Source organism: Aureobasidium namibiae (assembly GCF_000721765.1).
Source record: "Aureobasidium namibiae CBS 147.97 unplaced genomic scaffold scaffold_9, whole genome shotgun sequence".
NCBI lineage: Eukaryota > Fungi > Ascomycota > Dothideomycetes > Dothideales > Saccotheciaceae > Aureobasidium > Aureobasidium namibiae.
This window is the reverse complement of record NW_013581200.1, coordinates 32,508-51,972: the sequence shown is the minus strand read 5'-3', so window position 1 is coordinate 51,972 and position 19,465 is coordinate 32,508. Positions and strand designations below refer to the sequence as shown.

Here is a 19,465-nt window from a genome sequence, read left to right as displayed (position 1 = left end):
ACAATGCATAAAAACATCAGCGACAGTGTCTGTCGATGGAGATGAACAGGCAAACTTACAGTTGATATGGTCAAGATCTTCTCCTTCCACGAACCAAAGATGGTAGCACGGATGTATGCCTCTTATTTTGATCTCAGCGATTTCGTCTATGCCTTGAGCTGAACATGGCAATTCGTTCGGTCAGTCAAGAAGTCCTCGGAAAGCGACAAGAATAAGTTTGCCTGGCAGCGCAGACTCTGGCTCACAAGTCGTTGACTCTCTGGCCGATAGCAAATGATTCCTCAGAACTTGCACTCCTCCATGTATTCCTCCATCATTGCCATTCTCCACCCGCCTACAGCTCTCTCGCCATTGTCGACGAAAGTCTGTGGCCTGTGGGACAAGAATGATAAGTTTAGCCTACATTACAGAGGGGGCGCATATACAAAGGTGTTTTCGTCCGCTTCAAGCATGTAGTATGCCTCCGGAACCTCTACAATATTGTGGAATCCGGAGTCTGTATGCATCTCCTGGATACCTATATACTTGGTTCTTTTGTCAATCGCAGGATCCTAGAAAATTCGTTCGAACGAAGTCATTGAATCGCCATGAGAAGATCAAGCGACAAGCAGCCTGAGCCCTTCGCATGGGCCTTGTCGATCTTTCGAAAAGTACGAGCTTGCAGGGAGTATCTTTAGCGTTGATATCTGTGACGCTTTCCAACACGCCTCTCGGATATCTTCCTTATCGGCATCTTCAAAGTAGGGGATATGTTCGATGCGTTGGTATCATGCGAATCTTGAAATTTGACTTCAGACCATCTAGCATAGCTGCTAATGTCTTGCGGTTGACTCCTGGAGGTGACATTGGTTTTGCGTCTTTGAGCCAGACATCGTGGATCGACCGCCCTACAGAGGGATATATAGATGTTGTAATGTTCCGGCGTAGTAGGAATTGATAGGACATGCTTATCTTCTATCAAGTGCCGATGATGCGGTCGAGAGCCTCACATGAGTTGCAATGTTGCACGCCCTTGCTGGCCAGAGATAGAAGGAACCTGATATACCCTCGGTGTAACGCTCCTATAGCGCAGCGAGCATGCATGATTCACCTAGGGACATTAAGCTTGTTTAGCTTCTGTTCGTCGCCGCCCTTCTCGTTGCCTCTGGCGAAGTAGACGAGGATTGTGTGCGATCGTTTAGAGTCTGAAGGGTCTGTGCTACAAGACAGTACGCAAATCAGACACTCAATTTCAATTCGACTTTTTACACCTTCTCATCAATGTACAAAGACCGCGCAGGGTGGCCTTGTACTCGTTAAGCTTACGCACCTCACTTTGCGGCAATAAAACCACTCGGTGATGTACCCCTGTTTATGTATTGGCACGACATGTGATAGAGCTCATAGCAAAGAAGGTGATGTCGACCTTAGTATACTTACTCCATGTGGCTGGTGAAGAGCTTCCAAGAGTAGGTGAAAAAATCTCAGTTCGGCTTCTTTGACTTCGTCGGATTCTCTGGTCGATGTCACCTTTATCGACAGTGGACAAGCAGTTGACGAAAGACGCCGTCGAAGCCTACTTGGTGATCATAATGTTCCGCAGCGGAAGGCTTGTCAAGATCACCTTTTAGCCCTCCCTCCTGGGAAGGCTGCAGTTTCCTAGGCGAGATGGGTACTCGAGTGACAGCTGGTCGACGTCCGTGGAGGTGCCTTAGCCGACGGAAGAAGGGGTGACCGCCTAAGCTAGGGTAGAGACGGGAGCAAGACCACGAACGACAATAGGAGCTGGAACCGGAGTAGTGATAACAACAAGGACTAGAGTAGGAGCCAGAACCTAGGCGACAGAGGGAGCTGGGGAGGGGGCGAGAGGGGAGGCGAGAGAGGAAGCTAGCGAAGTTCGATAAGCGAAGGTTAGGAATTCCGAAGCGAAAGGCTTGTTAAAATTACCCTCGTAGAGATACATGGCGGCATCATGTGCTGGTGACATGACGGCGGGGACAGTGCCCTAGATATTGCTCTCTAGGGTGAAGTCGAAACAATTCGAGTTGGGCTTGAGCCTGGAAAAGAGGCTTTTGACGGCCATCTTCTTGCAGACCTCAGAGGCCCACAAAACATTCTCTGGTGTCGAGTGCCGGTATTCTTGGAACATACGAGGCTCATACTTGCGAATTGCCCTAGTGTTGACGCGCACACGGGTCTTTATGTGCTTCCTGGGCATTTCACCCATGGTCGAGTAGACCTTGCTCAGGTCTCTTTCCACTCGCATGACTGGACACTATAGTCATCGGTGCTAAAAGATAAATTTCAATACTAGTCTGGCGCGAGACTCTTGTAAAAGATTCTGGAAAGCACGGACTCGTCGCTAGTCTGCGCATTTTCCAAGAATATGGCGAGACTGGATGTCTTCTGTGGTCAGGAATTCTACCGGTAGAGAGTTCCTCAGCGGATCTTATCCTCGTAAGAAGTCTGTTCCTTCTTTCCCAACAGACCACAGATAGATGATGGTCGAGATGATGACACCTCTGGCCTATATAGAAATTGTAGTCGACACAGCGTACTCGGTGTTGGCTATGTTCACATTCAGGGTGTCGAATATCGATAAAGCGACTACCAGGATCTCGTTCTTGTCGATGGTTATTCATCAACAAGAAGTCCCTCTAGGCATGAGAATACCATCATAAGCATCTCTAGACGTAACTCGGTGTATATAGCAGGACGACAAAATTCGCGGTTAGCGCCGACGAAGCAAGACAGGAGGTTAGCAGACTCAAAGTGCTAGACGACCTTGTCAGTGATGTTGTATAGAATTTCATCCTTGATCTGAATGCAGGTTGAGAAGAGAGCTAGATGTTGGAGTGTGTTCATCACTGTCAAATCCGACTCCGCGTTCCTCTGCAAAGACGGTTGCCTCTATCTGATGAGAACCAACCTTGAGATTGTTGACGGGGGTGGAAGTTGAGATGAGACAAAACGCCCTAACGCACCTCTCCTCAGTGCCTTGCTCAACGTCCATGTCCGTAGCTCACTCGTAGAACAAGTCTTCCGCGCTGCCATCATTCTTGAGCTGCAAGCGCTGGAATAACGACGGGACCGGTGATTATGATGCTCAAGGGGGTTCAGGGACCACACTTTGACAGCCAAGGCGTCGTAGTGCCATAACAGAAAACAAAAATGGTCTGAGCTGTTATATAGAGACTTCAGTATTGCGCTGAGAGTGTTGTCTTTGAGCGTGAGTGAGGTTTCCAAAGGTATCTCTGTCAGCAAAGATGACTTCATGAATCTTCCATAGGATTCCACAATCTCCAACGCTATATATGAGATCAGCTGCCTGATACGAGAAGCAAAGTCGGTCATGTCCTTTCTTGCGGAATATCACTTGTGTCTCCAACTGCAGTTCATCCGGACCTCGACTGTGCCTTTAGCAAACACGATCGAGCTTCTGTCGTCGTTGGATTCGGTCTCAGAATCCCAGACAACTTTTGAGGATCGAATGATGCTGCTTCTCGGAAGTAGTTCAAGGCACCAACATTTGTCAACGCACCGATGATGGGCATTTTGTTGTACTCCATCAGCCACTCCTCAAGATTCAGAACATCGATAGCAGTCTGCTGAGCCTTGATTCTGGCATCACTGAGGCAGGAAGCGAGCCCAGCTCTCTGGAGGATCGGCTTTGCGCCCGACAATTTTCTGATACTGACGATTTGACGGTCTCTCAAGGGTATTAGTACCTCAAGAGCGTCGTGGATGAGGCTCATGACCGCAATGAGGGTGTGTTCTTGCGGAGAGAGGGAATTGTCAATCTTCTGAAGGGGCTCGGTGGCGTCACAGGTGTGGTGGAGCTGGGTATATGGGTGCAGGACATGCTTGAGGTTTTGTACCAGACGGACAATTTCTGACTCCTCTGAGCCGTCGCCAGCGTCGTTATTGGCAGGAGGTCTCTGCTCCGAGACACGGAGCACAAAGTTTGACAGGATGTCGATGAACCAGTGAGCGGTGCGCATATATCACTCGGCTCGTTCGGTGTTCCACAGACGAACCAAAGATGAGCTTCGATGATTTGGTGGAGCTCGATGGGCAGGTTCGAGAACGACATCGGATCTTGCTATGCGCTGTGAGTTGGCCCAGATCGCCCAGGAATGGCACAGAATGCTGGGAAGATATTTTCGATTTGGATAGATCCACGTCACGAGCGCTCTGCATCTTTCGAGGTAGACATGTCCATCTTGTTCTGTGCCGATGTTGTCGTCCTTTTTCCGGATATGCTTGAACCTGTTCGCCCTAGGTGACCTCCGCAATCCTTACACACCATGGGTCGTGCTTTGACACATGGATACTGACGCGAGGGACATACATGTCTTGTGAGAGCAGTGCTGGCGCGTTGCTTGGACATGACAGTGACGGGGTAATTCTGGTCAAAGCTAAGGATCTGATCGAAGAGGATGGGAGTAGTCTCGTGCAGACACGCGAATGGATTGAGCGAGTCATCAGTCAAAGCCTTCGAGAAGGATCTTCTTCCTTGGCTGCGAGCAGACTGGTAAGAGTCGTATATAGGTTCTCTGAGAGCCTCGCACTGTCTTCCACCGCTTCTCTAGACTGGCGGATGCCGACGTGACGTTGAGTAAGAACGTGCCTCGTTGCGAACGCGAGTGAATTTAGACTTGTTGGCCATGATTTATTTGGGCTCTGCCACGGTTTGAGGCGTCACCTCGGGTTTAATTGACTTTGCGCGAAGCATTATCGTGCGTATACGTGAGAATTAACGAGATAGAAAGCGTTGGACAAGATCATCGTGGGAGCTCGATCAGCTTTGAGATCAATATCAGCGGAATGACTTTGCAAGAGCCGGTATGGGTATGAGTGATGACTACTGATGCAAGAGTCTATTGCACAACCATGGAGGTAGACGGCCAAGTGGCCCATAACCAGTTGAACTGGAGAAGCAGATACAACAAGGACAGACCCGCGCAGAGCAGAGCAGAGCTAGCGGCAAACCATGAGTAATCTATGAGCCCCGACAGTGATTCGATCTTCTTTGGCTTGCAATTGGGTATAGGTTTGATGACCTCGTTAGCCATTGCGATGATTGCAGGGTGGCCCAACCTGGTGTCTCGACGAGTTGTTCCAGCGGCCAATGAGGAGAGTTGGCAGGCGATCCAGGGAGGAGAGACAATAGAGCTTGTGATCGCAGACTCCGGCCCCTCTCTTACGTTTGGTAAGTGCTGATTTATATATTACGGAAATATGTTTTGGATGTTGGGCGAATGAGAAGCACATAGTAGTCGTCTGCAGATAGGCGAGTAGGCAATTCTGATGGTTGCTCATGAACTCGTACTCGGAGTCCTGGGGCAGAACCATGAGCGTCTGTCTTGAGCAATCGACACGTCATGAGTTGGATCGATTAAGACGTCGGAGGGTTGATGACGGGGATGGAAGCAAGAAGGAGAGGGATACCAAGAGATAGACCCAGAGAGTAAAGGGCTTGACGGTGTTTGCGGTGTGAACGAGGTGTAGAGACGGGAGAGTTGATCGCCACTCCAGACATAAGCATTTGAGAGAAGACGTGAGGTACAGACTGTGGATCCTGCAGGGCGAACAACCTCCTGAGCAGGATGCCTTGCCAGTGCCAGGTGATCTCATGAGTGAGTAAATTCATGCAGTCCTCCGAAAGATGAACCGCTGTATACTTCGCATGACTGGGCCTGGGTGTATTGATTCATCTTGCTAGCGTCAACGGGCTACAAGACAGTCGAGACGTGAACCTTGGGTTGTATGGTAGGACCGACGGAACCTCTGCCGATCCTTTACGTCGAAAGACGCTTGGGCTGCGAGCCATGATGTTTGTAATCATTCTTAGAGAACATGGTGCAAATATTCAAAGACAGCACAAAGCATCTTGTGTTTGTCAGGTAGACGGTACCGGACTCAGGGTGTGCTGTCTCCATGGCTGGCATGATCAAACGATGAGGACTGAAATCCAGTCTCAGTCGTAACAGTGAACAAACCACGACCGAAAAGATGGACAACAGGGTGTCTCAGGATGGGGACCATAGTGAAACCAAACAGAAGGTTTCAAACCATTGTATCATGTACTCAAAGTGAAGTGATGGTCCTCCATCCATGGAGGTCAAGATAAATCTTGTTCCACGTACCCAAGCGAGCTATTGACTCAGACTCGAGGAACTGTACGTTGGCGTTAGCTTGTAGATCCGCTCGCCAGACGCAGGGGGCGCAGGGCAAGCTATCTCCGTTTTGGTTCATGAACTTTAAGCACCCTCGTCGATGAGTATCTTTGCTCTTTCTCGACTTCGGCATCGCCTTTGGGTGCGTTGCATGACTGTGTCACGATCTTGCTTGTGTGATGCTTGCTTGAACCATTATTTCAATACCACACCAGTCAGGGCTGAATCTGTACACGGTACATGCCTAAGTTTGTCCCACACAGCGAAAACGCTTGAAGATCTGTGCGTCCAGCGCATTGTATAGACTGACGCAACCAGTGTCAATGTGGTACTCTGCAGGAAGCTGAGAAGATATCATGATCAAGCGAAAGATACAATGTGATGGAGGCTCAGACGCCGTCGACATCAAGGCCAAGGTTGTAGGATGTCGTGACCAAGGGAACCCTACACTGGATGAACTGGCTGTCGAAGCAATTCGAGCTCCATCGAAAAGAGCTCGTATATATAGTTAACCTGAGGTGTAGATGATGATATACATGGTCGCAAGAGGAAATGTAGTGGTGGTGATAATGGTTGCTGAGCACCACTTCAGAGGCCTTCTGGTGCTGATATTAACTGTTGGTTGGACGGGTGGACGGACAGTCTGTCGAGATGATATTGGTCCTGTGCCACAATTGCGCAAGACTTTCTGGGCGTGTTAAAATCCACTCTGCCGTATCTTTTGTAGACAGCTCGAGTCTGGATATGTCGCCGATGGAGTTTGTGCCGGCGCTCTCGAAGAATAGCATTCGCAGGAGCACATCGATGGTTTTGCGTGCGCAGCTGGAGAAGGGATGCACCTTGAGGATCTTCTGGCGTCCACAAATTTCCAGTATATATATATAGACATCCGAAACCATAAGGTGAGATTCGACGAATAGCTTGTCAAGAATGCCCTTGAACGGGTACATCGAGGAGTCGCAGTAGGGCTCTTCTCTTCCACAGACACAAGGCCAGATGGTGAGGGTCAAAGAAGCGATATATAAACAGCAGTCGTAGAAGAAGAGCAACCAGACTGATACTGCTGCCTTGCAGAAAAGACCTTCAGTGGAGCTTGCGAGTGGTCTCGGTAGGACAGTTGTGCTTGTGCTGAGGAGTGGCAACTGGAGGTGAAAATCCGGAGCTGATGAGTAGGGAGGCTATCCAACCAGTAGCGAATCCAAGACGCAGTGAGATGGGTCTGAGGTAAAGTGACACAGTATACACTGGCTGCACCGTGTACAGTGAGCTCGAGGCGTTCCAGTTGAGTGATGCAGGGAAGCAGGGTGTTGGCGGCTGCTGCATCTGCGAAGAGAACGAGATGCTTGAGCTTCTGGAAGGGGTGGGCAACGGCGACGATGGACAACGCGAAGGGTTGATCGAATCGCTTCTCCAACTCCAACTCCTCGATGGCAGGATGCAAAGCGATACATCCCATGACAGACTCATTGATCAAGTCGTCGACGAGACTTCCAAGGTGCAGTGTTTCGAGTCTGGTACAGCGTTGCAGGACAGAAACCAGGTCCTCGGACGTTGTTCGTCTGGTCAAAATATACATTCGAAACGAAGTAGAGAATTGACGATCATGAGAAAAAACAGAGGAGTAAGGCTGATAAGAAGAAGCAGGAGGGAGATGCTCGTCAAAGGAGCTCTTCATATACTTTGCCGTTCCCTCCAGTGGATTCCAGCTTGGTCCACTCATCAAAGGAGTGAGATGATGTTTTCATTCGTCAAGCAAGCTTCAGGCGAGTTTGAAAATATCACATCAATCATGAGAAGTGGAAGAGTCAAGGGAGAGGCCAAGCACAAACCCATGACAAACAAAAGCTTCATATCGGATATGAGAGAAAGAGCAAACGAGAGCGCTTTGATGCTGTCTGCTTGCCGGACGCTCGAGCTTTGAGACTTTCTTCGTGATTATGGTTTGTCACATATCATATGTTGAGAGTGCAGCATTATTCAAGACCAGCGTTTTGTTCTTGACGTTTGCGTTGGGAGAGTAGGTTAATTATGAGAGTGCCGTGGATGGGTGAGAGCAAGCAAAGCCTGCCAGCAGACAGAGAGTTTGAGAAGATTATTGTGTTAGTATCATTTTTGTGGAAAGGGCAACCTTAATTTGACATACCTTTGCCTGAGAATGACAATGCAGACCTATTCGTAGTGTCAGCACTCACATTGGATTCATTCCACAATAACCTCGAGTCACAGTGAAGAGGAGCAACACAAGCATATCGGATAGTGTCATTTCCATCATACTGAACAAAAGCAGTCATCACACCACGTCCCTTTCCAAAATCTCCTAAAGTCCCAGTGCCTTCTCACCCTTCTCCAGCTGATCCGCCTCCAACCTCAACGTCTCAGCCCTGAACTTTCTAAACGCACCCTCAATCCTCCTCTTGGCCTCGGGATCCTTCTTGATCGCACTGCCCGCACTCAACGATCCCGTCAACAATCCAGTCTCTCCGCCAACAAATAGACCTCCAAGTCCAAAGAGTGTGTAAGTGGCAATATCGCCAAAAGTGGATGGCTTGAGCATGGGTGTAAGGTCAGGCAGGTTCTCGGTGCGGCCGTTGGCGAATTGGACAGAGACGGGCTTTTCGGTAGCGCGGAAGGCGTTGAACATGGTGGTGCGGTTACGGCGGAGGCGGATGGCGGCGTAGAGGCCGAGGGAGAAGCCGAGTACTGAGCCAATGGTAGTGTGGGTGGAGAGGCGCGAGGCTGCTGATTGGAGAGCTGCACGGTCTGAGGATTGAAGGCTGAGGTGGGTGATGAGTATATAGAGGATAGCAGGGCTTTGGTATAGGAGGTACGCACTCATGCTGGTAGTGCTGCTCTGCGAGAGCACCGAGCTCGCTACCCAAGCTCTTACGGAAGAGAGCGAGACTGTCGGAAGACATGATGTGTGTAGGTCGGGATGGGAGGGAGGGTTTGTGGTATGATGTGGGCCGAGTCGATGGATTGTTTCTGGATTGTGAATTGATGAGCTCTGCGACAACGGTTTGTTTCTGTGTTCGAGAGGAAGAGCAGGTAGGTAAGACGGAGGGTTAGGAAGATATAGAAGATACAAACCGGGAGCAGCGGAGTGAACTTCCAAACGGTGATGCAGGAACGAACCATCTACGTCATGTGGGGTAGCTCCTACCTTCCTGTACCTCTAGAATCATGTCACACCTTGTCAACACGATACATCAAAGGTACAATTGATGGCAGCAAGCATGGTCAATGGTCAGAGTGACACAAGAAAGAATATTGGTGTTCGGTCATATCATTCGTCTGTGATGCAACATCTTTATCGTGTCATCCTGCATGCTTTCATCACTCTTCATCATCCTCAGCCTCTTGGTCATCAGCATCCCTTTCTCCAAAGACCATAAAGTCATCAGCCTCTGGCAAGATCCTCTGCCATGCCGCCTGCACATTCTCAATGATCGCATCATCAAATACATAGTCCAGTGGTGGGTCTTGGAACTTCAAGATGCTGGAAGAAGTCTCGGTGGATGGAGCTGTTGCCTCAGCATGTTGTTCATAACTGAGCGACCAAAGAGCTTGAGACTCGCCATCTTGAGCTGCCAGAAGCGACTTGACAGCTTCAGCAAGAAGCTCCTGGCCTTCTTGACCTGTGACTGCAGTGCTTGCATATGCGATGCCTGTTCAATCTTGATTAGCAGTTGCTCGAGCAAGAGATCATGAGAACTGAATGTGTGTGTTGAGTATTGGAAGACCAAAGCGATCAGGTTGTCAGAGATGTGTTGATCGACATTATTGTTCAGACAATGTAGATAAGTATTCGTAGAAATCATTCATCATGCAAATGGTGCTTCCAGGGGAGAGGAGAGGGGCAAAGGGTCAAAACTTACACTGTCCTTGAGGGCATTCACCGGTATCACTGGAGTGAACCATGATTTGAACAGGTGTGTGAGCTGCGCTCGAGAGCGAGCCAGCAGGGAAAACCACAACGGCACCTGCAGGAGAAACACCGCCTTCAGCAACAGTGACGAACAAATGTTGCATAGGTGATGAGATGATTGTGACGCTGCGTGAGACAGCTTCAGGTTGGGCTCCAGCAACCTTTGTACCAATCGTAGCAGAAGGAGGTGATGCGGGTAGATCGTCTGAGCAGCCGACGATGAACTGCGCAGACACTTTCTCTCCATTGCTGAGCTGGACAGTGTACAGTGACTTCTTCTCAGAAGACACGGCAGGACTCTGTTTTTCAACAGGAGTCTCTGCAGCAGATGCGGGCTTTTCTTCCTCTACACCTGCGACACTGTAACCCATCGAAGCGAGAAGGTCGTCCAAAGACTGCTCCTTGATACCAGACTCGAGTTCGTCGAGGGCGTCTGGGTCGGTGTCGACAAAGCCTTCGCCTTCAGTAATCATGTTGTGAATATCTTGTGAGACATCAGGCTTTTCGGTATCCCTCGGAATCTCCTCGATATCATCCTCTTCTGATTGAGCAGGCTCGATGGAAGAGATGCCTCGACCAAGAACGTAAATTCCACCGGTAACAGCACAAGCTCGGCACGCGACTTGAACAACTTCTGAAAGGCCACCCCACTTGGGGATGACAGCACCAAAGCCAGGACCGAAGACACCGATCGAACGAAGGTGACGAGCAATGCGTGGTAAGGCAAATTCAGTAGTCGTCTTCTCCGGTACTTCCAAACTGAGGCAGAGAGCCATGAGGGAGTCGACAGCTGGCAGACCAAACTGTTCCGACAAGAAGCTGGCAAAAGGTGTGTCGCGATGAGGTTGCCATGTTTCAGGCTTTTCCTCGAATGCGGCTACGAAGCGGAGGAACTTCATCAACTGACCCTTCATCTTGAGGGTGAGCGAAGGGTCGGCGAAGATGTCCTCACGTCCGTTTGGCACCCGAACCACTCGCGCACCATCTTCCTGCTTTTCGAACACGAACCAGCCGCCAACGGCCATGAACTCGAGCTGGTCATTGGTTTTGGATGACACGAGGATGGGAAGCAGGCCGGAACGAGTGTAGACCAAAGTCGGTCCGAGCGACAAGTTGTATCTCTTGAAAAGGGAGAGTTTCTGCTCTCCTTCGGGCGACTTGGTTATCGAAGCATTGCTGAACCGAGTTTGCTTTACTATATAGTAGTCAGTAGGTGTTCGAAGTCAAGTCGCAACGGAAGTGATGACGTACCAGAATTGAGTTTTTCAACCCACTGCTCAGCTTCATCAAGACTCAAGGCAGCTTCGGGACCACCGTAGGTGTCATCCTTGTCGACATGCAAGACATTCTTGCCAGAGCGCGAGAGAGCACTTTAAGCAAAGAAGCTGCGTCAGTCAGACAAGCTCTCTGGTCAAATCAAACAGCAAAGCATGAAGAGACATACAGAGCAAGTAAAGACTGCTGGATGCCTGTTCCAGAGATCAGGACATCATAGCTGGTTCCATCAAGAGATTCCATAATGAGTTGCAGGTTTTGTAGTTGGAGTTATTGTAAAGGTTCTTGAGTGTGCGGGCTTTTGGCTGACTAAGCGCGACTTTGGATCGAGTTGAATTTCTTGCGCAATTTCTTGCACTCGAGTTGGACTTTTCTTCTCACAACCGCGTCCGCTGCGAGTCTTTGATATCTTCAGGAAAAGACTTTCAGGCAGGTTGACCGCTTCATTGTCGGTCCCGTTGAGGCGCGTGAGAAAGAAGTCCGTCCTGTATCTCCTGCTCCATATTTCAACTGAAGGAAGCGGGTCGTTTGTGATGCAACATACCTAATTGCTTGTGAGACCGTCTTGTTTGGGACCAGTGAGCAGAGGCCTTGAGCTGTATTTATTATATGGCATGGCCAGATGGCCCTCGAGTAGTAGGCTCGGCGCCACCAGACTGCTTTTGGTCTTTCCACATGCCTCACCGAGAGAACACTGCTCGAAATGTGAACTTCAATTGAAGGTTAATGTTTGTCGTTCATTGCGGCATCTCTATAGTCTAATTGTATGACCCTCTAAACCCATGTGGTCTCTTTTAACACCACATCTACGACGCGTGTGCTTGTCCTCTTCGACGCATCTAGAGCTTAGAGAGGACAGCCTCGACCGAGGAAACCTCGACATCCTGAAGCTTAGCCTCGTTCTCAGCATAGCTGATGGAACCATCCTTCTCGACAATCATAGCCCAGCGACCAGTACGATCGCCCTTGTTGGGTCCTGCCTGCCAGCCGTAGTTCTCGGAGAAGAAGGTCTTGTTGTCGGCGAGCATGAGGAAGTCATCGCCCTTGGGGACGCGGTTGACCTTGCCCCATCCGTTGAGGACAAACTCGTCGTTGTTGGCGATGAAGGCGACAATGTCGACGCCCTTGGACTTGAGCTCGTCGAACTTCTGGACGTAGGGAGGGAGGTGGTAGGCGGAGCAGCTGGGGGTGAAAGCACCTGGTGTTGATTGTTAGCATCTTGTTTCGAGTGTCTAGCCTCTCCATGTGCTGGAGTCGAGTGGTCCGTATTGACTTACCAGGGACGGCAACAATGACAACCTTCTTGCCAGCCCATTCCTTGTTGGCGTCGTAGAGCTGAGGGATACCGCAGACAGTCGGGTCCTCGTCGAGGATAGGAGCCCAGCCGAACTTGACGCCCTCAGGGAACTTGTCACCAGCCTTGAGAACCATTGTGAATGTGATTAGATATGTGGTAGATCTGAATAAGTGTATAGAAAGCGGACAAGAAGTCAATAGACAAAAGATAGATTGATATGATAAGAAAAAGAAAGTATGTCAAAGTGGACGTCAAGCACTCTTATGTTTGAAGCTACCTTTCATCATCGGCCTCTAGATTTGAAATCAGACCATGACCTGCTCGATACGGCCACAGCAAGCGGAGCCCATGAGTCTCTGGCACTTTCCATGGCGTATGAGGGACCGTGTTGAGCCATGTTGCAATCGGATAAGAGCTCCACAAACGTGTGGGAATTGCCGAAAACGTGGTCTGTTCCGAGTCGAGGGACCGGACCGATCTCGGGCAGCTACTAAGCTTTCAGACTCCCGAGTCACCTTGATGAACGTCGACAACGTACAAGCGCGTCACAGCCAACACTTCTGATCAATTTCGAGGATATCATTCAAGCAAAACCATGTCTAAACCGCCATTCACTCAGGCGACTGCGCAAGAAAAAGTAAAGAGGGCTCAGGATTTGTGGAATGCTCAGTGAGAACACATGTCTTGTTGTATTTCGGTGTCTCAAGAAGCTGATCAAAGCCCGTAACCTAGAAATCCCGAAGACGTTGCAAAGGTATGGAAGTCCTGTGAGGAAGCTTTATTCGAGCCCCAACCCTCATACTCTTGATTATCTTACGATTCTTGTCCTCTGATCATCTTACGATCCATATCCGCTCTGAACGTCACTCCGCTCAAGGCTTTGCTCTGACCTAATCTCTTAGGCTTATACACCGGATTGCATCTGGCGCAACAGAGACCACTTCTTCAGCGGTACCAAAAACATCGTCGACTTCTTGACCCAGAAATGGGCGATAGAAAAGGAATACCGTCTCCGCAAGGAACTGTTTGCCTTTGGCGATAACAAGATCGCCGTGCAGTTCTGGTACGAGTTTAAGCACGCCGAGACGGGCAAGTGGATGAGATGTTATGGTCTCGAAGACTGGACTTTTGCCGAGGACGGCAAGATGCGCAAGCGACAGATGAGTGGTAACAACATCGAGATCAATGAGTCTCAGCGATGGTTCACGGACGGCGTCGACGTGAACTCGGTGGAGATTTCCGAAGCGCATTGGTAGAGGCATGTTCCGAGGAGCATTGAGCAGTTGACAGTCTCCACTAGAGCTCAAGCCCAGAGTCTCGTCTCATGTCTTGACCGAGAAATGGCGTGATGTACTGATGTATCTTGGCGGATCTGATGCGGCGATGTCGACCTCCGGGTCGGCTTTTCATGCTGGTGGAGTGTTATGGATGGCAACGGCGATAAATTTGGCATCTGTCTTTTTGTCAGGCGAAGGTCGGCAGCAAGACTGAGAATGTGTAGATACCTGGAAAGATGACATATTCCTTATTCTTGGAGCGTAGTCTAAGCAACTTTACGTCGTCATCGGGCAGATTTGACAGCTCTTGCAACATGTCGCCGGCAGCCTTTGCGAACTTCCAGACGATCTCAGCGACATGTTCAGCATTCGGCATTGTCCCATCGGCTCGGTCGTCGGTCAAGCCCTTGGAAGCTGGCAGTGTACTCTCTACATTCGCAGCTTCATCGCGTGACACCAGGCCAGAGGAGCGAACAATAGCACCAGTCTCGCGTGAGAGGATCAAGGTCGCTTGCACACCTGCCTTTTGCGACAAGCGGCTAAGATGGGCGAAGCTATCGTCGAGCGAAGTCTGCTGCATTGTGCTGTCGCGGTGGCGTTGGTGATGTCGTTGTCGAGGGGTGTGCTGAACGTCTTGTCGCGGAGAAGAACGAGAGGATGCCGAGACCTTTGTCACAGATCCCACGCAATGCAGATATAATTTCTGGTTGTTGTTTGGAGTTGACAACACGAAGCGGGAGCTCACATGCAAAACACGGAGGTTCGGAGTTTACCGATGCCGACCACCGACGCCCGCCAGTGACGATGTTGTTCTCCAAGTTCGCCGTCTTCGCCTCAGCGACTCTGCTTGTGCTAAGCGATCATCTTTCCAACACACCCATTCCGCCCTTGTTCAGCGACCGTGTGCATACAACCATCATGGCTTCAATCCCTGTCATCGTCAAACACCAGGGCAAGAAGTACGACGTCGAACTTGACCCCGAAGCTACTGGCGAGACTTTCAAGTACCAACTCTACTCGCTCACCAACGTTGAACCCGAACGCCAGAAGATCCTCATCAAGGGAGGTCAACTCAAAGATGACACCGCCCTTTCTTCGCTGAAGGCCAAGCCTGGCCAGCAGTTCATGATGATGGGAACCCCTTCCGGTGACGCCGCGTCGCAGGTCGACCGTCCCACCGAAAAGATTCGTTTCCTTGAAGACATGACTGAAGCTGAGGCCGCTCAAGTCTCTGGCGCCTCTCCTGCCGGTCTTCAAAATCTCGGAAACACTTGCTACCTCAACTCAGCACTTCAGACCCTCAAGAGCATCCCCGAGCTTGGAGACGCTCTCGGCAGCTACAAGGACAAGTATGCGCCTCACTCCCTATCTTGACTCTTCATAAGACATACGACTAACACAATTCACAGTGGCAGCGCCGGTCCTTCTTCCAGCTTGGGCAACCTCAGCGAGTTTGGCCTGGGTGGCCTCGGCTCCTCCACCGACCTCACTGGTTCTCTCCGCGACCTGTACAAGCAGATGGGCGAGACCCAGCAAGGCTTCCCTCCCCTCGTCTTCCTCAACGCTCTCCGCCAGAGCTATCCCCAGTTCAGCGAAAAGTCGAAGGATGGTCACGGCTACGCACAACAGGATGCTGAAGAGGCTTGGTCCTCGATCATTCAGATGCTTCGCCAGAAGCTCCAGGAGGGCGAGTCCTCGTCGTCGTCATCGGGTAACACCCGTGGCAACAACTGGGTAGACAAGTTCATGGCCGGCACCACCGAATCAGTTATGACCTGCGACGAGTCGGATGCCGCCGAAGAGCCCGTCAAGGGTAGCGATGTCTTCTTCAAGCTGAACTGCAACATTCGCGGTGACACCAACCACCTCCGCGAAGGTGTTATGATCGCCCTCGACGAGAAGATTGAGAAGCGTTCCGAGTCTCTGGGTCGTGAGGCTGTTTACACCAAGTCATCCCGCATTTCGCGCCTCCCTAAGTACATGCCCGTCCACTTCGTCCGCTTCTTCTGGCGCAAGGATACTCAGAAGAAGGCCAAGATTATGCGCAAAGTCACCTTCCCCATGGAGCTCGACGCTGTTGAATTCTGCACCGACGAACTCAAGAAGCAGCTCATCCCCATCCGCGACCGCATTCGCGAGGTCCGCAAGGAGCAGGAAGACGTCGAACGCGCCAAGAAGAGACAGAAGAGAATGCAAAAGGAGCGCGATGATCTCGCTGGCAACAACAGCGCCTCGGAGCCCCTGGAGAAGCGCAAGGAAAAGGATGAAGGCTCATCCAAGTCAAAGGCAGCAGTCGGCATGACCGCATCCGGCGGCGACACCGAGATGGGCGGCACGGAAACTTACAAGACGGATGCCGAGATTGAGAGAGAGCGCGCCGAAAAGATTCTCGCCATGAGAAAGGACCTCCTCGCTCAAGTTTCCCCTGAACTCGCTGCCGATGAGTCTGCCAACCAGACTGGTCTGTTTGAACTCCGTGGCGTTATTACTCACCAGGGCTCTAGCGCTGACAGCGGTCACTATACCTCGTATGTCAAGAAGACTGGTCGCAAGAATGCCGACGGCACTGTTGGCGAGGAAGACGGCAAGTGGTGGTGGTTCAACGACGACAAGGTCAGCGAAGTCGAGGCTGAGAAGGTCGAGACACTGTCAGGCGGTGGTGAGAGCCACTCCGCATTGATCTTGCTGTACAAGGCCGTCGAGCTTCCTTCCAAGCAGTCGATTGAAGAGCAGGAGAAGGCTTTGGCATAGAAGGCTTTATTCTCTCATGTCAGAGAGGTGCCTTTGCTTCAGTGGAGCTATTTCCAAAAGCGATGTTGATGGTTAAAATCACGAATCAATACGACACAGCGATCATAGATGGATGGGTGCATTCTTGCAAACTTTCTTCTCTTGATGGACATGGAAGGGTTGTTGCCGGTTTCTCATCATAGCGATTTTTCTTTTCTTCTTTGCATGTTGCAAAGAGTTGTTTCTAGATGGATACGTAACGTGGAATGACACATGCGATGATGATGTTTCGAATCTTTCCGTCTTCTTTTGACCTGTTTCCTTTCAACTTCTCGTCGTCTTCGCGCGTCCCGCATTTTTCTTGTCGTTCAGCCTTGGAGTCTTATGACCTTTTGGTCTCTCTTGTTTCCATCCAAGCAAGTGGAGTATCCGTCTTTGAGTCCAGCTGGTAAGCCATGGTAAAGAGTTGAGCAGTATGGTTTGCAGGCCTCCTTTTCGGCATTGCAGTCGTGGAGTAGCGATGCCTGGTGTTCTTGCTCGCAAATGCTTTGGTATCGTGTGCTTCGTGATGCGTGATGCTCTTTCTTGATGTTTGAACATGGTGTACGGTACAGCCCTCGGTGCTCTTCTCGATGCCTGATGTCATGTTACAAGCCCGGGCACTCACTTGGCGTCTTCCCCTCTCTTCACAGCCTCCTCGCCCAGGACTTTGGACGCAGCCATAAACATAGCACCCGCATAGCCTCCCAATCCTCTCATCCCCTCAGCTTGCACAGCAGTCATGCGTAGCAAGTTTTCGAGATCAGACATGTGTGCTGTGAGCTGTGCGAGTTGCGAGTTCAGGTGTGAGAGTTGGCGTTGTTTGGAGGCTTGGGTGGGGAGAGTTGAGAGGCGTGATGAGGAGGTGTGGGAGGTGTGGGAGGAGTGGTTTGTGGAAGAGTGGCTGCTGTGGTTGCTGTGGTTGGCGGTGGAGCGCATAGAGGAGGGAGCGAGGGATTGGCGGGTTGGGTGGGATGACATTGTTGCGGATTGTCGTTGGCGATGACAAGATGCTGCGGTGTCCAGTGCCAAGTAGTTCTTCGGAAATGCGTAGACGACTCTGCAAAGTTCGATGTCGGATGCGACAGAAAAGACACAAGGCTGGCCTCGGTGTAAACATGGCTCCGTCACAAACTGCGGAGAAGGCCAAACAAAACGCGGGACAAGCCGCCAAAATGAATCTCTGCAATCATTGGCTGTTCGTCATCGTCAACTACTTTCCACCTTGATCTCTACTTGTCTATACTGCACAGCATAAGTAGAGAGCTGAGAATGTTAACACCACAATTTGCGACATTCCGTCGCTTTGTGCTCACAGGCAGTATTGCCGCCGTCACGGCAACGGGAGCATGGTATGGTGCTGGTTTGAAAATGAAGCAAGATATCAATCAGGTATGTTCTTGCCTTTGCCTCTGCCTTTCCCCTCTCCTCTAGTCCTTTCCATATCGCGATCATGCTGTAGATGCTGATTTTGATACAGGAAAAACAAAAAGCAGCCATCGCAACCCCACTAGACCAAATCACCGAACTGGAAACCTACCGAGCGAATCTCATGCAAAAGAAAATCATGCTGGATAAGAAAATTCAAGAGTTGGAAGTCAAGAAGAGGAAAGAGGAAAGGAGGAAGATCAAAGAATTGAAGAGGTTAGAGAAGGAAAAGGCCGAGCAGGCTGGGAAGGGAGAGTAAAAGATGGAATGCAATCCAGTGAGAAATATACGGTTGTTGAGCAGTGGACGAGAGAGGTTTGAACCTCGAGAAGCCTGGAACCACGTCGCTTTGGAGGGGAGGTTCTTCTGGTTGGCAGCCACGGTATGGTCGCCTAAGAGAGAAGCCGCAGTATCTCGCGAGTGGACTCTGACAACAGCATTCCGACGACGCTATCCGTCACATGAGGACTCCACTCGCCTGCCCCAGAACGGACACACCAGCGAGGATCCTCGATCAGACCGCCGGCTACAATCATCCAGACGATCTGTACACACAGCCCGTCCAGCTCGGACTCGGCCACAGAGTTTATTTTAGGAATACTCTTGCCAGTACCAACGAACTCCAAACTCCAGATCGGATTGATCGAGTGCAGATTCTCAAGCAGCTGCCCAGTTCGATACTCCAGGAGATGATCTTATATTGCAAGAACAAAGACCTTAACGCATCACAAATCTTGGGATCTCCTGCTTCTGACTTCTGCAGCATCGAGCGGCAATTCTATCTGCTCCTTGGATGGTACCGCAGAGGAGTCTGCGCATGCACAGGAGTCAAGAGTTCGGGTACTCTTGACCGTAATCTGGGAAAGGCGAATTGAGACCAGATTTAGATGGAATGGATGACATGATGATTGAGGAAGTCAAGATTGAGAAGATGGAAAATCACGGGCAGTCTTGAACCAGCCAGGGCCAATGGGACAACTGGCAGAAGAGCACTGTGAACGCATGTTGGTCTTCTGAATCAAGCTGGTGCAATGTGTCAATTTTCCCCTCGAGGTGTCCCGAACGTAAGACATCTTCTCTGAACCTCGAACACCTCAATCGCGTCTCCTCGACACAACGCCTCCACATAAGTCATTGTTCGCGCATCTTGTCACTGTTGTGAACGCACACCTCGAATCTCGAAGTTTTTTAACACATCCACCGACATCTCTGCCTCCGACTATCACTACACGCTGCAACACTCTCTACAACTCCTCGCTCCATCATCAATTCATCTGTTTAGCACGTGTACAATCATTCTTCCTTCCCTCTCATTTTTTTTTTCTTTCTTCACATG

General features: G+C 50.4%; 11 protein-coding genes across 11 annotated transcripts; 3 read left to right on the top strand and 8 right to left on the bottom strand.

Moving 5' to 3' along the window:
- Window positions 1-1,086: 1,086 nt before the first annotated feature.
- M436DRAFT_63930 (uncharacterized protein) lies at window positions 1,087-2,245 on the bottom strand (the record flags this gene model as incomplete). The annotated part of the gene is made up of 5 exons (XM_013571668.1): window positions 1,087-1,198; window positions 1,310-1,347; window positions 1,420-1,509; window positions 1,560-1,717; window positions 2,131-2,245. The coding sequence occupies 5 exons, from the start codon at window positions 2,243-2,245 to the stop codon at window positions 1,087-1,089; spliced, it is 513 nt and encodes a 170-aa protein (XP_013427122.1).
- A 509-nt stretch (window positions 2,246-2,754) lies between these two features.
- Window positions 2,755-3,980, bottom strand: M436DRAFT_63929 (uncharacterized protein; the record flags this gene model as incomplete). The annotated part of the gene is made up of 3 exons (XM_013571667.1): window positions 2,755-2,822; window positions 2,964-3,287; window positions 3,521-3,980. The coding sequence occupies 3 exons, from the start codon at window positions 3,978-3,980 to the stop codon at window positions 2,755-2,757; spliced, it is 852 nt and encodes a 283-aa protein (XP_013427121.1).
- A 3,261-nt stretch (window positions 3,981-7,241) lies between these two features.
- On the bottom strand, window positions 7,242-7,614 carry M436DRAFT_82026 (uncharacterized protein; the record flags this gene model as incomplete). The annotated part of the gene is made up of 2 exons (XM_013571739.1): window positions 7,242-7,336; window positions 7,395-7,614. The coding sequence occupies 2 exons, from the start codon at window positions 7,612-7,614 to the stop codon at window positions 7,242-7,244; spliced, it is 315 nt and encodes a 104-aa protein (XP_013427193.1).
- Window positions 7,615-8,475: 861 nt separating this feature from the next.
- Window positions 8,476-9,073, bottom strand: M436DRAFT_63928 (uncharacterized protein; the record flags this gene model as incomplete). Its single annotated transcript, XM_013571666.1, has 2 exons — window positions 8,476-8,932; window positions 8,991-9,073. 2 exons carry the CDS (start codon window positions 9,071-9,073, stop codon window positions 8,476-8,478), a joined length of 540 nt encoding a protein of 179 aa, XP_013427120.1.
- Window positions 9,074-9,491: 418 nt separating this feature from the next.
- Window positions 9,492-11,601, bottom strand: M436DRAFT_47355 (uncharacterized protein; the record flags this gene model as incomplete). The annotated part of the gene is made up of 5 exons (XM_013571576.1): window positions 9,492-9,823; window positions 10,034-10,307; window positions 10,578-11,278; window positions 11,335-11,453; window positions 11,528-11,601. 5 exons carry the CDS (start codon window positions 11,599-11,601, stop codon window positions 9,492-9,494), a joined length of 1,500 nt encoding a protein of 499 aa, XP_013427030.1.
- A 596-nt stretch (window positions 11,602-12,197) lies between these two features.
- Window positions 12,198-12,789, bottom strand: M436DRAFT_47224 (AhpC/TSA family protein-like protein; the record flags this gene model as incomplete). The annotated part of the gene is made up of 2 exons (XM_013571550.1): window positions 12,198-12,556; window positions 12,636-12,789. The coding sequence occupies 2 exons, from the start codon at window positions 12,787-12,789 to the stop codon at window positions 12,198-12,200; spliced, it is 513 nt and encodes a 170-aa protein (XP_013427004.1).
- A 461-nt stretch (window positions 12,790-13,250) lies between these two features.
- M436DRAFT_47729 (DUF1348-domain-containing protein) lies at window positions 13,251-13,911 on the top strand (the record flags this gene model as incomplete). The annotated part of the gene is made up of 3 exons (XM_013571637.1): window positions 13,251-13,324; window positions 13,388-13,409; window positions 13,558-13,911. The coding sequence occupies 3 exons, from the start codon at window positions 13,251-13,253 to the stop codon at window positions 13,909-13,911; spliced, it is 450 nt and encodes a 149-aa protein (XP_013427091.1).
- A 150-nt stretch (window positions 13,912-14,061) lies between these two features.
- On the bottom strand, window positions 14,062-14,512 carry M436DRAFT_72935 (uncharacterized protein; the record flags this gene model as incomplete). Its single annotated transcript, XM_013571738.1, has 2 exons — window positions 14,062-14,108; window positions 14,161-14,512. 2 exons carry the CDS (start codon window positions 14,510-14,512, stop codon window positions 14,062-14,064), a joined length of 399 nt encoding a protein of 132 aa, XP_013427192.1.
- Window positions 14,513-14,850: 338 nt separating this feature from the next.
- M436DRAFT_47025 (ubiquitin carboxyl-terminal hydrolase 6) lies at window positions 14,851-16,683 on the top strand (the record flags this gene model as incomplete). Its single annotated transcript, XM_013571500.1, has 2 exons — window positions 14,851-15,281; window positions 15,381-16,683. The coding sequence occupies 2 exons, from the start codon at window positions 14,851-14,853 to the stop codon at window positions 16,681-16,683; spliced, it is 1,734 nt and encodes a 577-aa protein (XP_013426954.1).
- A 663-nt stretch (window positions 16,684-17,346) lies between these two features.
- M436DRAFT_25754 (uncharacterized protein) lies at window positions 17,347-17,565 on the bottom strand (the record flags this gene model as incomplete). The annotated part of the gene is made up of 1 exon (XM_013571479.1): window positions 17,347-17,565. A coding segment is annotated over one exon (219 nt), but the record flags the coding sequence as incomplete, so codon positions are not given.
- A 408-nt stretch (window positions 17,566-17,973) lies between these two features.
- M436DRAFT_82018 (uncharacterized protein) lies at window positions 17,974-18,388 on the top strand (the record flags this gene model as incomplete). Its single annotated transcript, XM_013571737.1, has 2 exons — window positions 17,974-18,093; window positions 18,182-18,388. 2 exons carry the CDS (start codon window positions 17,974-17,976, stop codon window positions 18,386-18,388), a joined length of 327 nt encoding a protein of 108 aa, XP_013427191.1.
- Window positions 18,389-19,465: the final 1,077 nt, after the last annotated feature.